The sequence below is a fragment of the Furipterus horrens genome, unplaced genomic scaffold, assembly GCF_987537825.1.
Source record: "Furipterus horrens unplaced genomic scaffold, mFurHor1.1.pri manual_scaffold_2, whole genome shotgun sequence".
NCBI lineage: Eukaryota > Metazoa > Chordata > Mammalia > Chiroptera > Furipteridae > Furipterus > Furipterus horrens.
The window spans coordinates 112,460,632-112,484,831 of NW_028327172.1; the positions used below are offsets into that span (position 1 = coordinate 112,460,632).

General features: G+C 36.4%; 1 protein-coding gene across 1 annotated transcript in view; it reads right to left on the reverse strand.

Moving 5' to 3' along the window:
• The window catches only part of UNC5C (unc-5 netrin receptor C), a 347,425-nt gene that overhangs the window by 104,709 nt on the left and 218,516 nt on the right, over nt 1–24,200 (reverse strand). Inside the window, exon 3 of the mRNA XM_090266319.1 lies at nt 15,154–15,297. Coding sequence (XP_090122445.1) covers nt 15,154–15,297 — 144 coding nt within the window. The remainder of the gene's footprint in view (nt 1–15,153; nt 15,298–24,200) is intronic.

Genomic DNA, 24,200 nt, shown 5'->3' on the forward strand with positions numbered 1-24,200 from the left:
GAGAACACATGGCTGATGAATGAATAAGCATGAAAAACAGACACTTGTCAGCTAGGAATTAGACATAAAACAGACTGGTTCAGAATAACGTGGGCATTCCATTAGGAAAAATGATGAATTTCTGCCCTTAGAAGACCTTTAGGATTCTAAATTTCCGTGTCCTTTCCGTTAGCTCCAAGACTACTACCAAAATAAGTAAGTATTAAGTCCTTTTATTGTAACCTAGATTACTTTTGAAAAGTCAACTTGCCCTATCTCTGATTTAGTCATAGATTCCACTAATTAAAAGAAAAATCGGCTTTGTCATATGCATGTATTCAGAGAGCTGTTTACTTAGGAACATGGATATTGGCTTGCTAAATCCATAAAGATAAATCCAATTAGCAAGTGTAGAATTAGACCTGAAACTATATGGATTTCTATTTACCATTTACACAGTAATCAAATAAAGGCTTTTAGAATACAAACACATGTGTGGGTGCAAATGGTGCCTCATTTTTTAGAGAATTTTGATGCGTTCAATGATTTTTTTTTTTACAATAATAATGCTGAAGTTACAAATTATTTATGATGTGGAATAGCTTAATTCATGGCATTCTACAACTATGACCTCTGCTTTTTGACAACGTGGTAAAGAGAAAAGAAGGTTAAGTAGCAGTTCAAAGCCTCCATGGCCTTTACCTTCCTCATTTGTAAAATAAAAGTGAAGGACTGGATGCTTTTGAAGGTCTCCTTTATCGTAATAGCCTGTGACAGAATAGACTAACATTTTAAATGTGTATTTTAGAAGAAAAAAGCTTACCCTTTGTCAAATAAGACACTTCTTGGCTGTGATAAATTTTTAAGGAATTGTATCAATTATCAGTGTCCAAGAGTAGTAATAGAAGAAATTATTTTTTAACAATCTAGGAGATGGTGCATCTTTGAAGAGAACAGTTAGTAATTTTTATCTCAGGAAAATTTTCATGGAACCTTTGGACACTTAAATAGATAGTTATGGATTAGAGTTTGAAAATGAGATAAGGGTGGGTTTCAGAAGACTCAGTGTTGTTAAAAATATCAGAAAATTCATGATACAAATCCAAGGAAGCATCCTAAAAGCAGATGTATATTAAAGATTGGATGATTGTGAATGCACTTGGAAGTACTTGAAAAAATGAATTTTCTGTGTCCGTGAGGAGATGGGACAGGAAATGACTACCCAAAACAATATGCAAGAAAACCCATCATGTCAATGTGCATTTTTATGAAAGAGGCAGAAAATCATGTCTCCCTCCCCAGCTGACATCCCCCAGGCAACTATGCCCGACACCACGTGAAAGAGTGAGTGTGACCTACAATAGGGAAGTCGAGGACAGACAGGTCACAGCTTTGAGTATAATGGGTCATACTATCCAGCCAAGCATCTGTGAACCCTGCTGATTTTGAAAGGAAACTAGGAAAAATCTCAGCAAAAAAAGATCTCCCTATTGTGCAGGTGGGTTACTGGTATTATTTATTGTCTTTGAAAAGGATAATAAACATGTTCGTACTCCAAGTTTTTAAAAATTATTTACATTTATTACAAATGTTTATTCCTTCAGCAATACTACTTCATTATGCTGAAAGATTTATTAAAATAAAATATTTTATAAAAGACAAATTCTTTGCTCTATGACAGACTAATACTATGAACTCAGGAATTCTCCAATGGGTATATTTGAATAAACTTTTCTAGTGGAAATTAAAATCCTTAAATTTCAAAGAATAAGATAAATGATATGTTACATCACCAATGTTAGTTGTGTTCTGTTTTTAAGCCTCACAGGGTTGAGTTTTAAGATCTGTTGAATTGGAAAAGATTTTGAAAATTATAAAGGACAAAACACATGTATTGTAATAAATCATTACAACTATTTCTATTATTATGCAGAGAGTTCTGGCATGAAAGATTATTAATAACATGAGTAAATTTTCAATGTGTCATTCTCTTACATAATTTGGCCATATAGTCTATAAACCATAGTTTCTAATATTTCTTACTATTCTTAAGGAATTTAGGGTTTACTGTTTTGTTTTTCAAACTCTGTGCTATGACCCCTTAGAGGGTTATATGTAGACTTAATGTATTAAAAACCAAGGTTAAAAATATGAAATGAAGTAATAGAAAGTGTCAAGGTATACCATACATAGCATCATTATATATGTATATATGAACAAAGCCATGTATACACACATATTGGGGTGTATTTGTATGTGTGAAGAGTTGGGTATGTATTTAGTGGATCATTATCTAAATATATTTGTTATTGTAGATCATTGTGAAAATTATATGAAAGCAACTGGGAAGCAAAACAATATTGTGGCCGAGAGCAGGGTCTTCAGCGTAGATAAACTTGGGTTAGGCCCTAACTCTACCACTTGATTAGGTGCGTGGCCTTGGGCACATTGCTTAACTTCTTGCCTTAGTTTATTTAGCTAAAAAAATGTGTGTGATACTAAGAACTAGCATGTATCATAAGGTTATTTAGGAAGAAGTATCTATAAAATTCTACCATCGTTTCTTGAATAGCGTTGGTGAATTTTATTATGCTATACAAATGTTAGACATTATCATTATTAGTCAGACAACGAGTGTGACAAAATAATTATGAGCGTAAGAGGACTCATGATTGAAGGTGAGGTATCACAAAGAGAAACTCAGGGACTAACATTCAGGGCTTGAAAATAAATGCAGATTTCATACTTAGGCTGAGCTCTGGGAATCTAGAGTTTTAACCCAGCCCATGGGTGCATTTTATGCAAAGCACTAAAATCTGAGAACCGCAGATTGAGTGACTGATTATTTATGGAACACCTACGATATGCATGGCCCTGTGCTAAATGCTGCAGGCTATGAGGGGGAGGAGTTTGGGAGCCTGTGGGAGCTCAGCTGACCTGCTTCTGCACTGTGGGTCTTACCACCTGGTTTACAATGAATGCCTACTGGTATTTCCACAGTGTGAGTAGAACTCACTTTTGTACAGGATGATGATTTACACTGTCTAGCTCAGTACTTGACATTTTACTTGTGTAGAGAGGCCATGCAGGTAAAACAACTGAGAAAAAATTAGAGCCAAGAATTTTATTTTTCCCGAAACATGGCACCCATGTGGGTTATCTATTGTTTTCTAAATTGTAATAGAGACATGGGTAAGAAACCAGCCACTTAATTTTTAACTTTTGTTACTCAGCTCCATACAGGAGCATAAGCTTAGCAGGCCACACACCATATATATGATTGCTAACAAAAGTTAGTAATGTAGATTATTATGTAAATTTTGTTTTGATTGTTGTCAATTGCTTAAAAGTTTACCGAAACAGCTGTATGAGCCAACATTTTATGGGCCAAAATATCAGTGAATTATACTGGGCCTGTGAATTGCCATTTTGAGGTGTTGGGCTAGCAAGTTCAGTGCTGAGATTGTCAAAGTTATCTTAACAGTTCTCATGGCCTCTGTCCTACTTCGGAGATAATTTCCTAGACTTCTCCCCATGGCACCTCCTTTTTCTAACCTTCAGATACCTAACCAAGAAAGCTGATCAAGAGATCTCAGTGGGCAAAGCTGTTTCTGTTAGTAAGATGGCATATATAACATTTCTAGAATTAGTATTTTATAATTAGTTTTAGTTCCTTTACCTACTTTCAGAAAGAATGCTGGCAATGAATGTTAGGACTTCAGAAGATTAAGCAACATTATTTAAAAATGGAAACTATTAGCACCTCAGTCAGAAGAACCAAACATTTCTTGATGGCTGAAAAGATGCTTTGTCATCATTCCAGTAATTTCTGATGACTACATAGGACGAAATGTCCCCACATTCTTTTCTGAAGCAATATTATCATTGCTACCATTGCTATGTACAAAAACCTGAAGCTCTTTTGTCTACAGAAGTACATAACTTGTCAAAAGTGGTTATGAACTGCGCTCAACTCTTGTTCTTCAAGTAGAAATGGCCATCTTCCCTTTCTTTCAGCACATGTGTCCATAAGTATCAATCACAGTACTCTTCTCTGTAGAGTCTGGATTCGGCCTCGGGATCCTCTGTAGCACAGGACCTTGGGAGGTCACAACTGAGCAGCAATTTCCATTCAAGATGTGATGCATTTGCATTTCCATCCTGAAGTTCACTGTAGAGAACTTCCTGATACGGGGTATGTCTGCACAGTTATGACCATCTTTCTATCAGATATTATATCACTGCTAAATTTCACTTCAAAAAGATGAACTAATCCCAGCCAGTTGCTGAATTTATACATTTTAAAATTCTTTTAGATCAGGTATATCTTGTTGCTTATTGCTTAGTGCACAGTGCATCCTTAATAAATGCCAAATTGAATTCAATTTCTGAAATAACCTCCCATTCCTTGTACTAAAGGTCTGTTTCTGGGAACAATTTCCCTTATGGTGGAAAACAATGAAAGCTCTTAGAAATTGCATAGTCCAACCTCTGTACTTCACAGGTAAGACAACTAGGGCCCTGAGAGATTAACTCATTTCTTGTAGATCACAAACTTTTTAGAAGCAGCTACCCCATGACATAGAGCTGCAGAAGGTGGAGTGTTGCATTGTGGTTGTATTTGTTTCCTATAGAAATGACCCATTTTTGGCTAAAAACAACCAACATTTATTTTCTCATAGTCCAGAGGCCTGCAATCTGAAATCAGTTTCACTGGGCCATAAGCAAGGCATCGACAAGGCTGTGCTCCCTCCAGAGATTCTAGCAGAGAATCGATAGCTTGCATTTTCCAGTCTGGTGGCTGCCAGCCTCCCTTGGCTTGTGGCTACATTTCTCCAATCTCTGTCTGTGTGGTCACATGGCCTCGTTTTCTAACTGTGTCAAATCTTCCGATGCTCTTTCCTTATAAGGATACTTGTATGGCATTTAGGGCCCTCCTGGATAATCTATGATAATCTCCCCATTTTAAGAACCTTAATTTACATCAGCAAAGGATCTTTTCCCATATGGAAAGTAAGATTTACAGGTTCCAGGGATTAGGACCTGATACCTCTGGGGCCATTATCCAACCTACAATAGAGGTTAAGAATGTGAAGCCTGGATCCACATTCCTGACTTTAATCCTAGCTCTGCACTTAATAAGATTCATGTGCTTTGGTTTCTTCATTCTGAAATGAGGGTAATTCCAATACATATAGGGTTACTGTGAAGATGAAATAAAGTAATATACATAAACACAGTTAGGACAGTGTTGTTATGTAAGAACCCACCACAAATGTCCCCACTTACTTAGATAACTATTTCATTCTGTCCCCAATCAGCTGTCAACCTTTCACAGAGCTTGTGGTTGTACTGATAATTAATTAAATTACTTTATGTAGTTGTTTTTAAGAAGAGGCCACACTTCATACATCAGAATTAAGCTTCTTGCCTCTCAAATATAGCTGGTCTTGACAAAATATTCTAGGTCTAGATTCATTCTGTACTTAGAAGAGAGTCATGTAGAGTTATCTGCTGTTGGCCATCTTCTATATTCTGACGCAGGGCTGACCTTGCATTAAGCAAATACTGCTGCTTTACAATGAGTTACATTTTCCTTCTTTCAAATTACTTTTCGATTAATTTTTTTGCATGCTTAATAAGTAGAGGTATTAAATACATTTTAAGCTTAAAAAATTACTTTTTTTATTTTCAAAGTGCTTCTCCAGCAAATAAAATAATTCTATGGTCACATATCATAATAGTATTTGTGTTATTATAGAGAAAAAACATGCCTTTCTTTCAACAGTGATAAAAGGGGGTAATTACTTTGTCATAGTAGAGTACAACTTATGCTTAAGTCATCAATTCTGGCTGCTAACAGGAAATAACTGCTATGAACAGACCAGTACAGCAAATTTTGGGAGAACTGCACTTTGGGCACTTATTAAAAGTGAAAAATGCCTGAGATAAATCCATAGAAGCCTAAAAAGTTCATCCTGGTTTTATTTTTCAGGAATAGAGTATCAAATCTTTCCTGGAATTTGAAAAAATAATGAAAATTTTTGTATTCGGCAACTCCTGTGATTTTTACTGTAAGGGATATAGTATGTAAAAAAATTAATGGAATTTTCTTTTTTTCACTTGCTTTTTCTTCTTGAATATCATAAAGCACAAAACACAATGGGCAAAAACCAACCAACCAACCAACCAACAGAAATAAACTACATGAAGTTTCCTCCATGGTTACATAGAGAAGTCAAGAATTGTCACATGTTTCTGAAAGTCTTCACCATGAATTGGACTCCAAACAGAAAAGTTTGTTTAAAACTCAGATTTACCATCTCTTAAACAAGTGACTTAGGCAAGTTTCCTGTTTCCGTGCTTCTGTTGTTATTTGCAGAATAAGGCTAAGAATGGGACTTATTTCACGGGACCGTTGGGGGTCATCCCAAGGATAACAGGCACAAGGTGCTGCACTACAAAGCTGGGTACTCAGTAAAGACACCATAAACACTGGCTACTGGAATATGTAATTTTTAAAGCTTAATGAAGATGAAACATTTTGATTTGTTCCTCTTATTTTGTAATCTCATTTTGCTTTTGAAAAAGCTGTTTATGGACACATACATTTATGTGGTGAAGGCCAGGGGTTCCCAGGGCTGGGTGTAGGAGAGCAGAAAGGGGGAAAAGGGGTACATCTGTAATAGGGTCAACAATTTTAAAAAAACTGCTTTTGATGACTCTTAGGAATTAGGAATTTACCACCAAGACTTTTTAAATATCATAGTTCATATCCAGGGACAGATGTTGGAATGATCTCTAAGCAGAAGATTATTGTGGTCAAGTGTTCAGTTGTGCTGAGGCATGACCACCTTTCACTGCACTGAGGTCATTAACACAGAGAAATCTCGAGTGAACGAAGTCCCCAGAGATGGAAGTACAATTTCAGTCATTCTTTATTTCTTGGCTTTGGGGAGTTGATATGACATATTTGTATTCAGAGAGATCTGCTAAAAAAATTTTTTAATAAATATTTTAGAGCTAGAACTCCAAATGACATCCATTACAAAGAAGAGGAGGGAAAAAAAACCTCATGCAAGCTATTCTTTTATATTCACACCTCATCTTTAGTTCCAGGGAAAAAATGATTATATGCCATCACAGTATTTTTTTAAGGTATGTCTTCAGGATAAATAATAAGAAACATGCCAACTTTATGGATGAGGTACCTGACATACCAAACAGTTAGGGCTCTTTTCTCAGACTACAAAAAAAAAAAAGAAAAGAAAAGAAAAGAAAAAAAAATGTAATGACTGCAGACAAGCTTTTTTGCAAATAAGCATTGTAGCCATAAACTTCCCTTTTCATAGCATAAAACATTTTTGTCTGGTGAGTTACCAGCTCTTGCTGTAACACATAGGTGATTCTCCCCTCACCCCAATATAACTTACGAGACAGTGTTCTATCCGTTGGATATCTACCTCACAGAATAAATATGGGCTCTAAATGTCTATAGATTTGTGGGCCTCCATGACTCTTGGGAACTTGTGTCCATATATAAAAGCAAAAATGTTTGAAAAAGTATAGACTGACCCAATCAGGTATATGCTATAGTTTTTAATCTTGAAATTGAAATGGCATGATTTAATACTATTTAATACAGTGGTTTAGATTTATATAAAACAAGAAGAAATTTATTATTAAAATTGCTCTTATCTAAAATTCTAAATTCTATGATTAATACAATCTAGTTCAAAATATGGCCTCTGTAATTTATAATGGGCTTATTGGGCTTTAAATGGTTGTATAAGTAATCAAACCACACCTTGATAAACAGGTCATTTATTCTGGTGTATTGGCAACCCTGCTAAGCTCCTTCAAGTCATTTGGCACTAACATCTACATACTGTCATAGCACAACGTAAATCTTTCAGACTACCTGGTTAAAGAAGTACATTATTTGGTTAAATTGCATAATTAATTAATTTTGCTTTATGCCAGGTAGAGTAATAAGAAATGGAAAAGTGACATAGAAATCCATGAGTAATGATTTCTGTATAAGAAACCACAATAATTCACAAGATTACATATATATTTAATTGAAGATACTATTATTCTTACTATAGAAATATTAATACATTCATCCCTTTAAGATATGTATTAAGTTCCCACACAGTGTCCAGCATCATTGTAGGCATTTTGAACTCATCAGTGAACAAGCCAAACAAAAATCTTTGCCCATAGGGATCTTACTTTCTAAGGGGGTGGGAGTGATAGACCACAAACCATGAGCATAATAAATAAGTAAAGATATGATTGTTTAGAAGTTAATAAGTGCTATGGAGAAAATGACTAAGTACAGAAGTACAGTGCGGGATTGAAGTGGAGGGAACACAGAAGCAATTGCTTCAGACGCTCTGATGCCCTTAAATTCCTTGGGTAATAAAACAGTTTTACTAAGTGAGCAAATGATTAGCACTCAATAGCATCATCACTTTACCCATCATATGCTTTCAAATGAATTCAATTTCAATTTTATACATCTTCCTTTACTTAGCACCATCCACGTGCAAGGCATTATTTTTAGGTATTGAGGATGTTGACCTTTAACAGATAGACAGCAGATATTTTGCAGCGAAATGGGTTTTTTGAGAACAACAAAAAATTGCAATTCAGAACATGCAGTCTAATGGCAAGCCACACACAAATTCAGAGAAACAAAGAAGAGGCATGGTCCTTTATAGACTTGGGACGAGCTATTGTATACAAAGAGTCCATTGGAGGACACTGAAATTGTGACGGATAGTGACTTTTCATTGCCTAAGCGATGTCATTCTCCCATTGGCTGAACTGTTACTGGTCCAGGAGGAATCTTTTCTTCCTCCTGCTGAGATGGTCAAGTAGTATCACTTACTGTCCAAGGTGCAAGGCATGTTATTTCCTGTTGGGTCAGTAGTGTGTTTGGAGCACGATGTACCTGTGAGTTCTCTTTTCTAGCCTCCTGGCTCCATTTTAAGTGAGGTTTATGTTTCTTAATTTTCCCTTGTGAAGCTTATATTCCAGCAATGCGTACAGTCAACATAAAAGAAAACAATGATCACGAGAAATATTCTCAAGAAAAATAAAGCAGGTTTGGGGTTAGGAGAATGACAGGATTGCAATCAGTGGGTTTTAGGTAAATTGGTCAAGGTTTACCTGTCTGCAGAGGTGACACCTCAGCAGAAATTTTAATGAAAGAAGGAAGTGAGCCACACTCAGACTTGGGGATGTTCCAGGTGGGATGAAATAGTTGTTACAAATAGCCTGTGTCAGGAATGAGTGTATTGTATTCTGCTGTGGTTGGAGCAGACCAAGCAATGAGTAGAAAGGCAGGAACCTATGACCTCCTTATACTTCTGTGTAATAAATTCTAGCGAGCTTATAACAGTATGCATGTGGAAAACGAGATACTTTTGTGAACTGCCACCTTACATAGAAATCACTGTCAACTCCCCTCTTATTTGTGTTGGCTCAGGGCTTGGACACCGCTGGTGGACTGACTGACTTCTTCATATTCCAGCTGTGTGAACTCAGGGAAGATCTTTAAAATATCTTTGTTCTCAAATTTCTGATCTGTAAAATGATGATAACACCCATACAGTGGTTGCAAGGACTGAGTGAGGTAATCCATGTAAATGTTGGTCAAAAAGTACATATTTTTAGTTATGTGAGTAAATTCTGGGAATGTAATGTACAGCATGGTAACTATCGTTAATAATACTGTATTGTGTGCCTGAAATTTGCAGAGTTTCAACCTCTAGGACTGATAGTCGAGGCTGGCCACATGAAGTGGTAAAAGGAGAGACTTTTATTTTTCAAAGTTAACTTAATATTGATAAGTTTCAATGTACATGAAGAAATTTGTTTAAATTGTATCTGTTGTTATGAACACCTATTATTCACTGAGCATTTGCCTTGTGTCTGGCACTGTGCCATATACTTTACATCTTTATCTAATTTTAAAATAACCCTTCATTTTCATTTCACAGTTGATGAAACTAAGGCTCAGAGGGGTTAAGTCACTTGACCAAGGTCACACTAGTGAGTGATGCAACTAGACTGACTATAAGTCAACCTGGACTCAAAGCTTGTGCTCTAACAACTACACTGCGCTACTCTTTTTACATGATAAACACCAGCCCCTAACCTCGTCATCAGCAATCACAACATCAACAACAGCAGCCACATCGAAACCGAGACATATCCTGTAGAAAGGAAGACAATGTTGGCTGACATATTGCTTAAAGCACATTTTCCTACAGTAACATTGGGAATTTTCCCACTGCCCCGTATCAAGGGAAGAAACAACCCCACAGAAACTGGTAGCTCTATTACCATGAGGGTTCTACTTTGGATAGTAATTATTGTGTCCACTCAGGTTCTCTCAGCAGAAATCTCTCTCTCTGTTTTGGAGGCTACAGCCCCCACCCAGGACGTCGGATACTGCTCTCTGGCAAATGTGCACTATTTTAGAGCAGGTATATTATGTTCTCAGCTCAGGCCTGGGTGAATTCCAACTTTTATGTTTCCTTTCTTTCCTCTGCCCTGGTCATCTCACAAACTTAATTTTATATTTTATATAGTTTGAATGTATTATAAGAAAACTTAAATAAATACATGAATAGCCAATATTCATCTCTGCTTTGTAAACTTCTGAAAATAGAGCATTTTTCATGAAACAACTATGGGCCACTCAAAGTACACAAAATGAGTATAAATCTAATTAGGTGAGAGGTAATTGCACTTATTTGACCTTAGGATCATGGTTATTTTTACCTGAGACAAATTTAAACTTTGAAGTCTATGTGATGGCCATCTGTTAAATATTACTGGGCAAACTAACAATCTGCAAGCCTACTATAAGATTAGGGACTTGCTTGTTAGGGATCAGCCTTGAGAGAGAGAATTTGAAATTTAACCCTTTAAAAAAACTCATGGATATGGACAATAGTGTGGTGATTATGGGGGGAGGGGGGAGACATGGAGGAGGCTAAGGGAGGATAAGTGGTGATGGGCAGAGACTTGACTTGGGGTGGTGAACACACAATACAGGGTACAGATGACATGTTGTAGAATTGTGCACCTGAAACTTGTATATTTTTGTTAATCGGTGTCACCACAATAAATACAATAAAAAGTAAAAAAATAAATTTAACCCTTTTTTCATCATGCCATAAATCTATATGAGTAAATCTTACCATTGGATGGTACTCCTTGGCCATACACATATAAGTTCAATTAATTATGAAAGTATAAACAAATGTATTATTACATGAAGATCATAAGGTGCCATTGGGCGAATTAATCTCTTACTAGAAGACTTTGTTTTTCCATTATCTGAAAATGTGAAATTACATTTACAAGCTATGAAGTAAACAGTAATTACTGTATAATATGTTGCAAAGAAAGATGAGGTTTTTATATATATTTAATTTTTATGTGAATAGACATATATATAGAGAGAGTATTAAACTGGTACTAAAGATTCATCATTTGGAACTATGAAGCCCTTAAACCAGCTTTTTGGCAAGCCAATTTAATATGAAGTGTAGACTGGCAATTTTAAATATTTATTATGCTTGATATTAATGAACATGTCAATAAAAGATAGTTTTATGTCATTGTGCTTCTTGATTATAATTAGAAGCTAATTTTGAATTCAGTTAAATATTTCACAAAAACAATTATTTTTGTTTCTTTTTAAAATGTTTAAAAGTAACCTTTTTCCCTTCATAATTAATAAAATAAATTATTCAAGATTTCTGGTAGACCACTGTAGCGGAAGTTATGGCATGCCACCAAGATCCCTTTTCAGGAATAATTCCACCTGTTGGGAATGTTGGTAGTCAAGGTTCTCAGCCTCTCTCCTGGGGTTGCCCTCAACTGAGGAGAGCTGACTTGACTCCAGTCACACAAGCTGGTGGGATGTGGGGGCTAAAGGAGGAGACCACATCCACTGACTTGTCTATGGCGGGGGGAAGTAAAGGCCTGCTCATTTCCTATGTCTCGAGGTGGGACGACTCTGAAAGACCATCTGAGATCCAGAGGTCCCTGTGAGTTCATTGTTTGCTATACTGGCGCTGCAGCTCAGTTTCTCCTTCTGCCCAACACTACTGCTGCCTCATTTCTCTACGAATATGGTTCCTAAGAGAACTCTTTAATACATTTGCTCACACATGTGTTTCTACCTTCATCTACATCATGGACAATCCTCATAAGAAACCTCTTTAGATGTGCTCAGAGAAGAATGATTAATATAGAGCATTTTAATAAACTTAAGGAATTCTTTATAGCAGGTTATTTATACTGAAAAAATTGTTTATTATTAAACAACAGGGAGAACAATGGGGGAGGGTGCAGAATGAGGCAACTGTATTAGAACACCAATATAAAAAAGGAAATAAAAACAGAAAATTTAAAGTGTCAATGACCTTTATAGCAGTTTTAATGCAACAAAATTTATTAAACATCAGTTATGTTCTAGGCATTGTGCAAAGCACTAAAAGTATAAAATTAAGCAAAAGTGAATTAAGCAACATTGATCTCCAGGCACTTGCTGGCATGACACACAGATGTTACAAGTGAGTAAAATTCAAATGACAAAAGTCTTATATGAAGAATGTGGACAAACTGCTCTGAAAGTATTGAGAAAGGAATGCCTATTCCTCTGGAAACCTATGGAGCAAGAATGACTTCAGTAAAGACATTTGAAATAAATCTTTAAAAAGCTCAGGCCTTTTGAATTATTCTTTCCTTTCTTTCACATCCCACATTCAATCTCTCAACAAAAACCATTTCCTCTGCCTTTAAATATATCTAGAATCAAGATCACACCACTTCTACTGCCTCTAATCTCTGCTCACCCATCATCTCTCACAGCTGCAGCCTCAAGACTGGTCTTCCTGCTTCTACCCTTGCCCTTCATGGCCTATTGTCAACACAGCAGTCAGGTGATTCTACTAAAATAAAAGTCAGGTCATGTATTCCTCTGCTGAAAATGTTCCAAAGTTCTCATCTCTTACTAAGAACCAAAGATGTTATACCTACAGGGTCCTAGGCCATTTCCACACTTGTCCTTACCTCCACACCATATCTTTCTCAGGTCATCTAGCCTTTTCCTCTCATTCACTCTCTTCCAACCACTCTGGCCAATTTGGTCTTCTTGTAACTGGCCAGCATCCTGCCTCTGGGTATCCATCCAAACTCATACCACTTGCTGTTCCCTTTGCCTGATTCCCTCCCTCCCCTCCTTCAGGTTTCTTCACTGTCAACTTCTTCCTGAGGCCTTCCTTGACCACCCTTACCTAGTACTATGTAGTCCCCTTTCTGGTTTTCCTCATAGAACTTACCACTTGCTCTGTACCCAATTATTATTTATTTTATTTAGACCTTGCCCTTCCTCACCAGAACATAAACTCCATAAGGGCAGGGATCATCACATGTTTTGTTTCTGGTTCCATACCAAATACTTACAATTGTTCCAAAAAGAGAGAACATATTCGTTAAATATTTGTTGAATAAACGAGTTTTAATGAATAATAAAGGGAAGAGAAGGGTGAAACCCTTCATTCTGAACAATAGCTGAAAGCAGAGAAATCAAAGTATTGCTAATGGAGTATGACTAGAAGGGAGAAATTCTTCATGGTCAGAGCTAGAATCACAGGCTGGATATGTAAGCCATGTAAATGTGGTGTTATGTACTGAATTGTGTCTTCTGCAAAATCCACACATTGAAGTCCTAACCCCTAGTAATTCAGAATGTGACTTTATTTGGAGAGACCTTTAAAGAGGTAATTAAGTGAGAATGAGGCCTTAGTATGGCCCTAATCCAAAATGACTAATAATCTTATTAAGAACAGAAATCTGGACCTAGACGGTTATAGGTGGAAGTCCATGTGAACAGGCAGAGACCCAAGTACAGAGGCTACAGAAGAAGGCAATACTGCTGGGTGCCTTGATCTCAGACCTCTAGCTTCCAGAATGGTGAGGAAATAAATTTCTGTTGTTTAATCCACCCACTCTGTGGTATTTTGTTACAGTAGCCCTACAAATTAATGTAATGATATATGCTATTGTAAGGAATTTTGACTTTATCATAGAAACCACAGTAACATCCTAAGCAGGGGGAGATGAGATCTGATCTGAGTTTTAGGAGGCTTGTACTTGCGGTAATATGAAAGAGGGATTGGGAGAAGGAAACATTAACTGGGATGTTTTTGCAGATTGTGGTCTACCTCACCGTGAAGAGAAGAGGCAAGTATAGAACTGGGGAAGAATCAGAACCAGGATTGTTACAAGTTAGTAACACGTTAGAGATAAGTGATACCGGCATCTGCCACAAAAGAATCTGTAGTAAAATGCAGATATGCAATCGGATTCCAATAATACAACTTACATGGATTTTATTGGTTTCATACTTGAGAAAACTTCTCAATATGGAAGCTTAAAACATATTACAACAGTATTCATGTTGCTCAAGATGTGAAGAGTATTCACTGAAAAAAGAAGTCTGCAGAAAGAGCTGAGGGTGTATCCCCTTCTTCGGGATAATATTAGCATATTAATTTAACATACTGAACATTAGTATATTAAAGAATCTGAGCTTTGTGATGAAGAAACTTCTATAACTTTAGCTAAGAAAAAGTTATTTGCAACATTTATTTGATCACAAACTCTTTTTGTGAGGCACCTTTGAACCTCTCCCTGAACATGAACACTCTAGAAATTAATACAGTGTGAAAAATAGTGGTAATTTTGATGTGCTAGACTATCTCCAAAATAAATAGAGAAGCTCTGTCTGGGTAATCTTTGTTTCCAATAGCAAAACTAGTCAACATCGTCTCAAACTGGCGGAATAAACTCATTAAAGGAATATAGTGTGTTTTCCCAACCTAATCATTACCAGATTTAAAAATAAATCAGAATCTTTTGAAAGTAGCACTAAATTTTTCTGTCCTTAAAGGAAAACTACTTAATGCCTTGAAACGAAAATTTAAAATGATATTCTGATTACTTAAGGGAAAAGCGTAGCTCAAATGTGGAAATCTGAGAGACATTTTTGACCGGGTTTCTTTGATGCTAGAGCAGTGAGTCTAAATTTTCCTATTTTCCTTTAGTTTCCAAAACCCATAGGGTCCAGGCGCAATAACTCACATGCGATGCGCACATAGGCCTTCCTGCTCTTTGTGGTGCCTGCTGAGCTCCAGGCCACACACTGGCACCAGTAATCCTCAGGCCCGAACAGTTCTTCCACTTGCTGGCGTGAAATCTCAATGCTTACCTCCCGGACAATGAGACCTAGTAAAAGAAAGGAAGATTTAAGTCAGAAGATTTGTACTAATGAAATACAAAATATCATATCACATGTTTTTGCCCTCAGTGATCTTTCTTGAGGCCGTAGGTCAATATCCCAGATATTGTCTCTCATCTCCTCTGATCTTCCTCTGGTTCCAGCTGCTTGACTCACAACTTTTTCATTCTCTTATTTGCTGTTTCAAATCTTCTGGATTCTCAGAAGATGAAAGTGAAGATGTATCACTCCACAAAATTACACTTTTCCCCATATGGTTTAATATTCATCCTCCACCAGGTTATCTCCTTCTGTATATTTAAGTGTTAACTTGAATTTTACATCTTCTAAGGATTCTGCCTCAATTATATAAGTTGTGGGTAAGATACCCACATGCTGTACACAGAATTACAAATCTTAATTAACCTCCCTAGAAAGATTTTGTTCACATGAAATGAGGGAAAACCACCTAAAACTATAATCATAAGTGCATAAGTTATAAACATACATACCTATATATCAGGTTGTGTTATATCACCTAATAATTTAAAAATATATGCTGACTATTTAACAACTGAATTACTTTAACAGTTGTGTTTCAGTTAGTAAGGTACACTATTTTTCTTGAAAGGTAGACCAACCATAGTTAACAAAATTTTGCTATTATATCAAAGAATATATGATTTTAGGTTTTTATGCATAAATATTTTGAAAGCCCAAATGTTTCTCTATAAGTATAATGTAACCAAAGTGGCCCCCAGCTAAAATGCTTGAATAATTGGAATTTGTTTCAAAAAATTATGTAAATTTAAATAACAAAAATTGAACTAAGAATCTGGGATGATCATTTTAGGGGTATTTATCTTTCAGAGACTCATTCTGCAGTATGCCTCTGCACTGAGCAAAAGGAATGATCTAAATGACATATGTGGGTAGCTGTCAGTTCTCCTAAAGACTGAATCCATGCTTTCCAGATGGAGTGTGTATTGAGAGAACTGACAGGGACTGCCTTAGGGAGTAGAAGAATTTTCTGTGGGTTAAGCATGAGCATAGGAAGAAAGATTAGACATATTTCTTTCTACCACTAATTAATTCATTCATTGAATGTATATTTATTAAGTATCAATTATATAAAAGACACTGCACTGAGTATTTGGGGAATGACAACCAAGACGGTGATTGTCCTCAATGAACATAAATTATTGTTAGGAGTGGGATATATTAACTACAGATTATACAACTTATTATTTAGCTTAAGTTGTGTTCAGTGCTGCAAAGGAGACATATAGGCACACTTATAATGAATAACAAGGGGAAGGAAAGATCCAACATGAGCTGAGTTGGTTAAATTATATGGGGAGAGGAACAGGAAATATGGAAGAAGCAGGGAAGAGAATGAGAAGATTGATATCTCAGAAGAAAACAATTAAGCCCCAGACACAGAGAAAAATGGCATGAAATGAAACCAGAACTAAGAAAGGAACCAGTTTATATACAGTCTTGAGACTAGTAGTTCTTCATGTGAACTCCACTATAGTTTTGTTAGCATCACTTGGAATTTGTTGGGAATGTGAATTCTTGGTTCCCACTTCAGACTCACTGAATAAATAACCTTGAGAATCAGGCCCAGCAATCCGTGTTTAAACAAACCCTCCAAAAATTCTAAGGCATGCTACAGTTTGAGAACCACTGCCACATGCAATGTTTAGAATTTTAAATTTCTTCCTGAGAGCCGTGGATATCATTAAAGTGCTTTAAGCAAGTACATGATATAATCAGATGAGAATTTTTAAAGATATATGCATATATATATATAGTCTTTCCAGAAAAAGTCCAGTCATTGGCATTGTTAATATAACGAGAATGGTTCGCACCACATCAATGTAACCGGGCAGCCAAAGAGAGTGGACTGGAATGTTCATGTGTGAACAATGATGACTTCACTGTACTAGTCAAGGGGGTGGTAGACGCCATTGAGTGAGCATGTGTGCTGTGTGGCCATCGCATTCAAAATGAGCGAGTAGAGCAAAAAATCTGCATCAAATTTTGTATTAAGCTTGAACCTTCCTCTGTGGAAACTATTTGGATAATTCAGAAGGCCACAGCTATGGGCAATTGCTGATTAGCAGCTTCATCATGACAATGTGCCTGCTCATGTATCAAGTCTCGTGCACAGTTTTTTGGCAAAACAGCAAATCACTCAAGTGACTGAGCCCCCGCTAGAGCCAAGATCTGGTGCCCTGTGACTTCTGGCTTTTCCCAAAACTAAAATCACCTTTGAAAGGGAAGAGATTTCAGACCATTGATGAGATTCAGGAAAAGAGTACAGGACAGCTGATGGAGATTAGGAGAACTGTGTGAGGACCCAAGGTGCCTACTTTGAAGGGGACAGAGGCATCATTGTCCTATGTACAATGTTCCTTGTATCTTGTATCTTCTTCAATAAATGTCTCTATTTTTCATATTACATGATTGGATAACTTCTGGACAGACCACACACACACACACACACAATATGCACAAGATATAGTTTAACTAGTTCTTTGGAGTTAATAAGTTCCTCAAAGTTATCATTTCTTAAAGTGTTTGATGATGACTTCTTGGTTTAGTTGACATAAAAAAGGTATCATCTAGATATCCTAAGAAAGTATATTCCAGAGCTTACCCTAAAACCTAGGATGTGCTCAATGTGGCACAGCATTCAGGGAAATTAATAAGCATCCAACAGAAGTAGATGCTGTCACACGTAGGAATAAATGATATTTCCTATGAAAAGCTGAGAGGACTTGAGTTACAGAAATGACAAAGCCCTTAGTTCCATTCATGAGTCTCTGAACTGGAATAAAGTCCAACAAAGTGGGTTTTATACTCCTCAGGCAGGGCAAAACCCTGAAGGGACAACTCTATTGTCAAAACTTATTGATTATATTTAAGATTATTTTGAAGTTTTGAAAATCAGTTATTATCTTATGTTTATATAGTGATTAGCTTAAAAAGAATTTTCAAGTAACTGGAATATCTCAATCCATTACTCCTCTGTGAAAAGATTAGTATATTATTTTAGCCAATGTGCAACTAATAGAATGACCTCAATAGCAAAAATCCCAATTTATTAACAAATAACACTACTTTCTTTCCTTTTTCCTGACCCTTGCTTGGGCCTTTCTTTATCCTATCTTGTCCTAATTGTTTTCGTTTTTCCAATATCTAGAAATCCACGTAAAAACGGAGCATAGCTTCTCTACCCTTTCCCTCCCCTTTAAAAAATTTTATTCCACTTTCTGGAGTTTAATACTTTTGCCTGTTTTCCTTGTTTATACCTTCTCTCTTCATGCAGAAATTCACTTACTGGAAAAAAAACTCTTCCTGTAAACTTATTGCAGTGATTTATAGTCACTGAAGGGCTGATAAACTTTGCAGCATGCATTTCCTTAGAAGTATAATGGCTCTTTCCAAAACGCAGAGCAGCAACAAATGGGCTCAGGATATTAAAACCACAGACGAATATTTTGTGTCCCAAGATGATAACTTTAGTTTTCATTCCCCTCACCCCTTTTACTTAAAGCAATTACAGGAAACCTAATTAAATGCTAGGGGAACTTCACTGGGCCACTGTATCTTTTTACCCCAAATAGGTTCATGGCTGTTTCTACTGACCACAGATCTGAAGCCTTTTAAGAGGCCACAGACCAACCTTCCTGCTACAGGGATTACTCTTAGTATGAATGTTCGGAATTGTGTGGCCCAGGCGCCCTGTGGGTGTTGGAGCAAAGCACACACCAATTTTGTTCTCAGCTTGACACATGCCCCATTCAGGATGGGATGGATTATTTACAGTTGTGCACAGTTGTCCTGCCACTTGCCCAAAGTTTACCTTCCAAATTTTGGTCAGCAACATGAGAACAAGAATGAACTGAAACATGAAGTATCTAAACACGGCTTAGAATTCCCTAGAATCTGCAGCATTATTCCAACTCTGAGCTACTTGGTTATATACCAACTTTTCATTACCACAATTAAGTTCATTCCCTAAGAAGTTTTGCTCATCAGACCAGAGGCAAGTGGTGTGGGTAAAAACGGGTAATATCTTTTCTCTTTAAAAGTAAAATTTCAAATCTGCTTGAAGTCCTGAGATAGAAAACAAAACAAGCTGTCTTGTTTTGAGACTTGAAATGCCATCAGCAGTACTTCCAAGGCAGGCTGCTTTGAAGAGCATTTGGCAACTTGAAATCGTTATCAGGTTATTTAAAGGTGGGGAAATGCTTTGGTCTACAGGATTTACCCAGATACAAATGTGTATTTCCCATCACATCTGATAACATCAAAGCTTCCCCATCACTGTTCTTCCTTTAATAGTGGCATCTCAAGGATGCATGCTGTTTGAAGTTTGCAGTGATTTGCTTTTATAATAGGATTCATTGTGGTTTGGGAGCTGGAGTGCAGGAAGGTAATTGGCATGATATACCAAGAAGTCTTCTTATAATGAGTACGAATATGCACTTGTTAATAGGGAGTTTCAACTAATTTTAGAAATTCAGATGCAAGTGCAACTCTCTGATTTGATTGTTGTGAGGTTGTCCGTGATTATCGCAATAAAATCTGGTAATTGACATTTATACCTTATCTTTAACATACTTTAAATTTCATAATAGTGTTCAGGCACCACAAATAGTATTTTTCTAGAGATTATTATCAAGTGGTCACAAATACATGAATGAATCCTGTTGTATAATTATTTAAAACAAGATCCATAGTCCCCCAGAAATGTAATCCATAATGCTGCCAACAAATATGAAAAGTCCATGAATTTCAAAAATTATGTTAAATTCCAGAAATGTAAAGAGAAATCAAATATCACCTACAGCCTTAACCTGTTCGTTTATCTTATTTATTAGAAGATATTTTAAAAATCATGCATCATCTTAAAAATTTTTTAAAAATATGGTTATCATATTTGTACCTTCTGATGTCCTACATATGTTTTATCAAGAAGCATCTTAACCTCATGTTAGACTTAGATATTATGTATGTATTTCTTATTCCTCCCAATTGCTTTATCTGTCATACGACAAATTGAAGTTTTGAGACATCGTGCTGTGTAGACTTCTTCCAGCCCTCTCCCTACTGGGAGAAGAGCTGCAGAGGCTACTTGACAAAATCTCATTATGGTACATTCACAGTTAGGACAGGGGTTGGTGGGAAATGTACAAAGCTGCAGGAAGGGATGTTCTGGACTCTATTACATTTTATTGAATTTGTGTGGTCTGTTTTTCATATTTTCTTTCAGAGCCTAATACTATTAGTTTTCACTAACATGATCTAAAATATGAAACATATCAGTTCTAGGTGTCTTAATATAAATTAAATCACAGAAAATACCATCATTACTAAAAGGATGTAATACACAAAAAATGATAATTATTTTTGCAATTTATAAGTCACTAAAATAATCAGAATATGATAGCTTAAAACATGGGGCTTTATAACCAGGTCACTGTTTCATGTTACACTGTAAACACATAATTTAGAGACTTTGCTCTGAAAGGTTTTTCCTTGAATTTTTAATATAATATTTAATATGTAAACAGGATATCTAATTAACTAAAATTACTTTGTGTAATTGGGAATTAGAACTTACTGGTGTATTAGATTTATTATGAGTATAAATTTGTTAAAGTTACATTCATTATCTTTGTGATCAAGATCAATTTACCCAAAAGTTAAAGGATAACGTGACTGAGACTGAATAGTTCAAGAGCTTTGTCAGGAAATATTTCATATTTAGATCATTGACTTGATTCCTTTCTATATGATAGTTTCTAGTCACTTGATCTGCCTGGCATCCTGTGTCCAATGAGGATCTGTGTTTTGTTTTGTTATATTTTAATTTAGTCTACAACTGAGGAGAAAATATTCATTGATTGTGCATCTGGAACAGGATGTAACAATCATATATAAGGTCAGTTGTCCTCCTTGAAAATTGATATTTCAACTGCAAAATGATATCAAGATAGTGACAATTGATTAAAATAAGCATCCTTATGTTCCTTGCAGCATTATTTACAATTGCCAAGATACGGAAGCAAAGAAGGAAGGACAGTTTTACCCTTTGCAACAGAATAAATGGACCTGGAGAACATTATGCTAAGTGAAATAAGCCAGTCAGAGAAAGACAAATACCATATGATTCACTCATATGTAGAATCTATTTAACAAATTGAACTAACAAGCAAAATAGACTCATAGATGTATAACTGGATGATAGCTATGAGTGGGTGTTGGCGGTGGAAGGGTTAAGCAAAAAGGAAAAAGGACTCATGGGCATGGACAACAGTGTGGTGACTGTGGTGGGGAGGAGTGTATAACTGGAATAAATTGAAAAATGGAATAAAGCACACACACACAAAAACAGTAAAATAAAATACAGTGACAATGTTAATGCTTTCTCCCTTTCCTTTCTAACCATCATCAAACTTAGAGATGCAAGTGTGAAGGGTAATTGGAGGGTTGGGTATGCAAACTATCCTTTCTCACATCTTGAGATGTAATGAGTTGACGGAAATTAATCTTACCAGTTTTGACCCATCACTTAATTTCTGTTTTTATCTATGGGGATAAAAACTCTGTTTAATCTCTGTTTCAAGAAGCCTTTCTGAACAAAAAGAAAAACTAAAATGTTTTCTGTAATTTACCTCTGCCTTGTGTGTCAATATTCTTTAAAATATAAAGAAGCAACTTTGAAAAAACATGATGGTAATTTGGAAGGACACAACATATTCCACTGAGAAGCAAATGCATTACTCTTCCTAAATACTTTTTCTAAAACACCTAATTTACTATGTATATTTGAACATATATCCAACACTTCTCTTTAAAAGTATAGTTCTTAATAATTATCCAAATCTAACAGCATGCATTCTTTTGTGTCCTAATTTCATGCAAATTATTAGTAATATTAATAGAAGTAATTTTAACAAAATTTAAGAAGATTCTTGTCAATAATGGTGGAGAATAATAAAGTGTTCTTGGAGCTCTAGTTAATGTGTGATTTATAGACTTTATTATTGCTCTTGTTGAGTTAGTCATTCAATAGGTATGTACTGAGATTCTAATATGTGCCATGACTTCTCTATGCACTGTGAATATAGTGGTAAGGCAGAGAAGGATTCTGTCATTCCATGGATAACATTCCACTGTGCAGGTAGTTCTTGAGCATCTATTTTGTGCACAGTAATTTCTAAGATAACCATAGAGACAAACTGCTTATGGATTCTTCATAATTTTATTCTCTAATATTAGAGATAAAAATAGACGTTTTCTGAGTAAAGGTCCTCCATCATATGCATTGTATGTATATCCATTCATACAGTAGCAGGTGAATAATTTGTATTTTTATAGCCATATGCAAAGTGATTAAATCTCAGATACTAAGTAAATTTAATTATAATTTAGAAGAGTAAAGGTAAGTAGTATTTATTGAACATCAATTACGTGTCTCATTTAATCTGCACAACAAATTTTCAGCATTAGTATTGCTCTACCTATAATATGTAAGGAGCAGAGGTCAGAACTTAAATAATTTTTCACATAGCCAATAATTTCTGAAATTAGGAATTAACCTTTGTCTAAATCCAGTGTTTCTAATCCTTTCAGTACACCAAATATTCTTCAAAGTGTGTCTCCAAAAAGTGTTTACTGGTCAAATAAGTTTGAGGATCTCTGTTTAATACATCCCTCTCTTAGAAGTTCGGTATGCTCATCAGTATATTAAAAGCATTGGTCAGAACTTATGCCATAAAGATGTCTATAATTTGGATTGCCACAATTTCTCCTAAATTTATTAAACCATAGAACCCTACAGTTAACATAAACACAAAACCCCATCTCATCATGGCATTCAATGTGGATTTTTCATTCTCCATATGTTGGTTTACTGAATAAAAGTAACTGATTGCATGAAATATTCTAAAAACCCTATGCAGAAAGCTGTAGTGAAATAGCTTCAGAGGGAGAGACCAAGGGGGAAACACAGAGAATGGAAAATTTGTGTTTGATGCCATAGCATGGTGAGGATTTAAAGTTTGAGAGAGGAATCAGAGACATTTCAGGAGGAAATGTTACAGAAACAGGGGAGTCCAAAAACAGACCCTGGAGTTTGCGGCTGGGACATAGGGAGCAGGAAGCAGCTTTCAGGATGCCCTTGCATGCCTGGAGCTAGTGGCTGGAAACATTGTTGCAAAGATCCGCTTTACTTCCAAGACTCAGGAAGATGGGAGGGATCTTGGACTGTGGGCTGGTACGGAAGCAGCAGACAGAGCCTATGTAGGGTTCTGTGAATGGTCAGAACTGTTTGCAACACCCACTGCGTGAGAGGACGCAGGGGGAGAGAGGAGGCAGGGAGAAGAGAGAAGCAGCTGCGGACATTTTGGGCTGGCTCTGGCTCTGGGAGGCTCTCTCTCTCAGGCTCTCTCTGGCCCTCATGCCCTCACTCTCTGGCTCTTGTGGGCTCCCTCCATCTGGCTTGGAGCAGGGGTCTCCAAGCGGCTTAAAGAAGAAGCTCTTGCCAGGCGGTTTTGAGAAGGAGAGGAGATCCACACGGTTTTCAGGAAAAAGGCAGTTTGCAAGGAGGCTGAGAATCCAGGCGGTCCTGCATTGAGAGCTGGCGGGCACCACAGCACAGAAAGGACCTCCCCAGTCAGAACTGAGTGATTGGCAGCTACTGGTAAAGCTGAACTGTGCCTAGGAAGTAGGGAAACAGTGTTTCTGACTTTCATAAGACTGGCCAGGTCTGGGAGGGGGAGGCAGGACTATGTGTAAATAAACAATTCTTTTTCTTTTCACCAAATTCTGGTATTCAGAGTTATAATTCTGGCGGCGGGCAATCGGGCCCCTAACTAAACAGCCCGTGGGT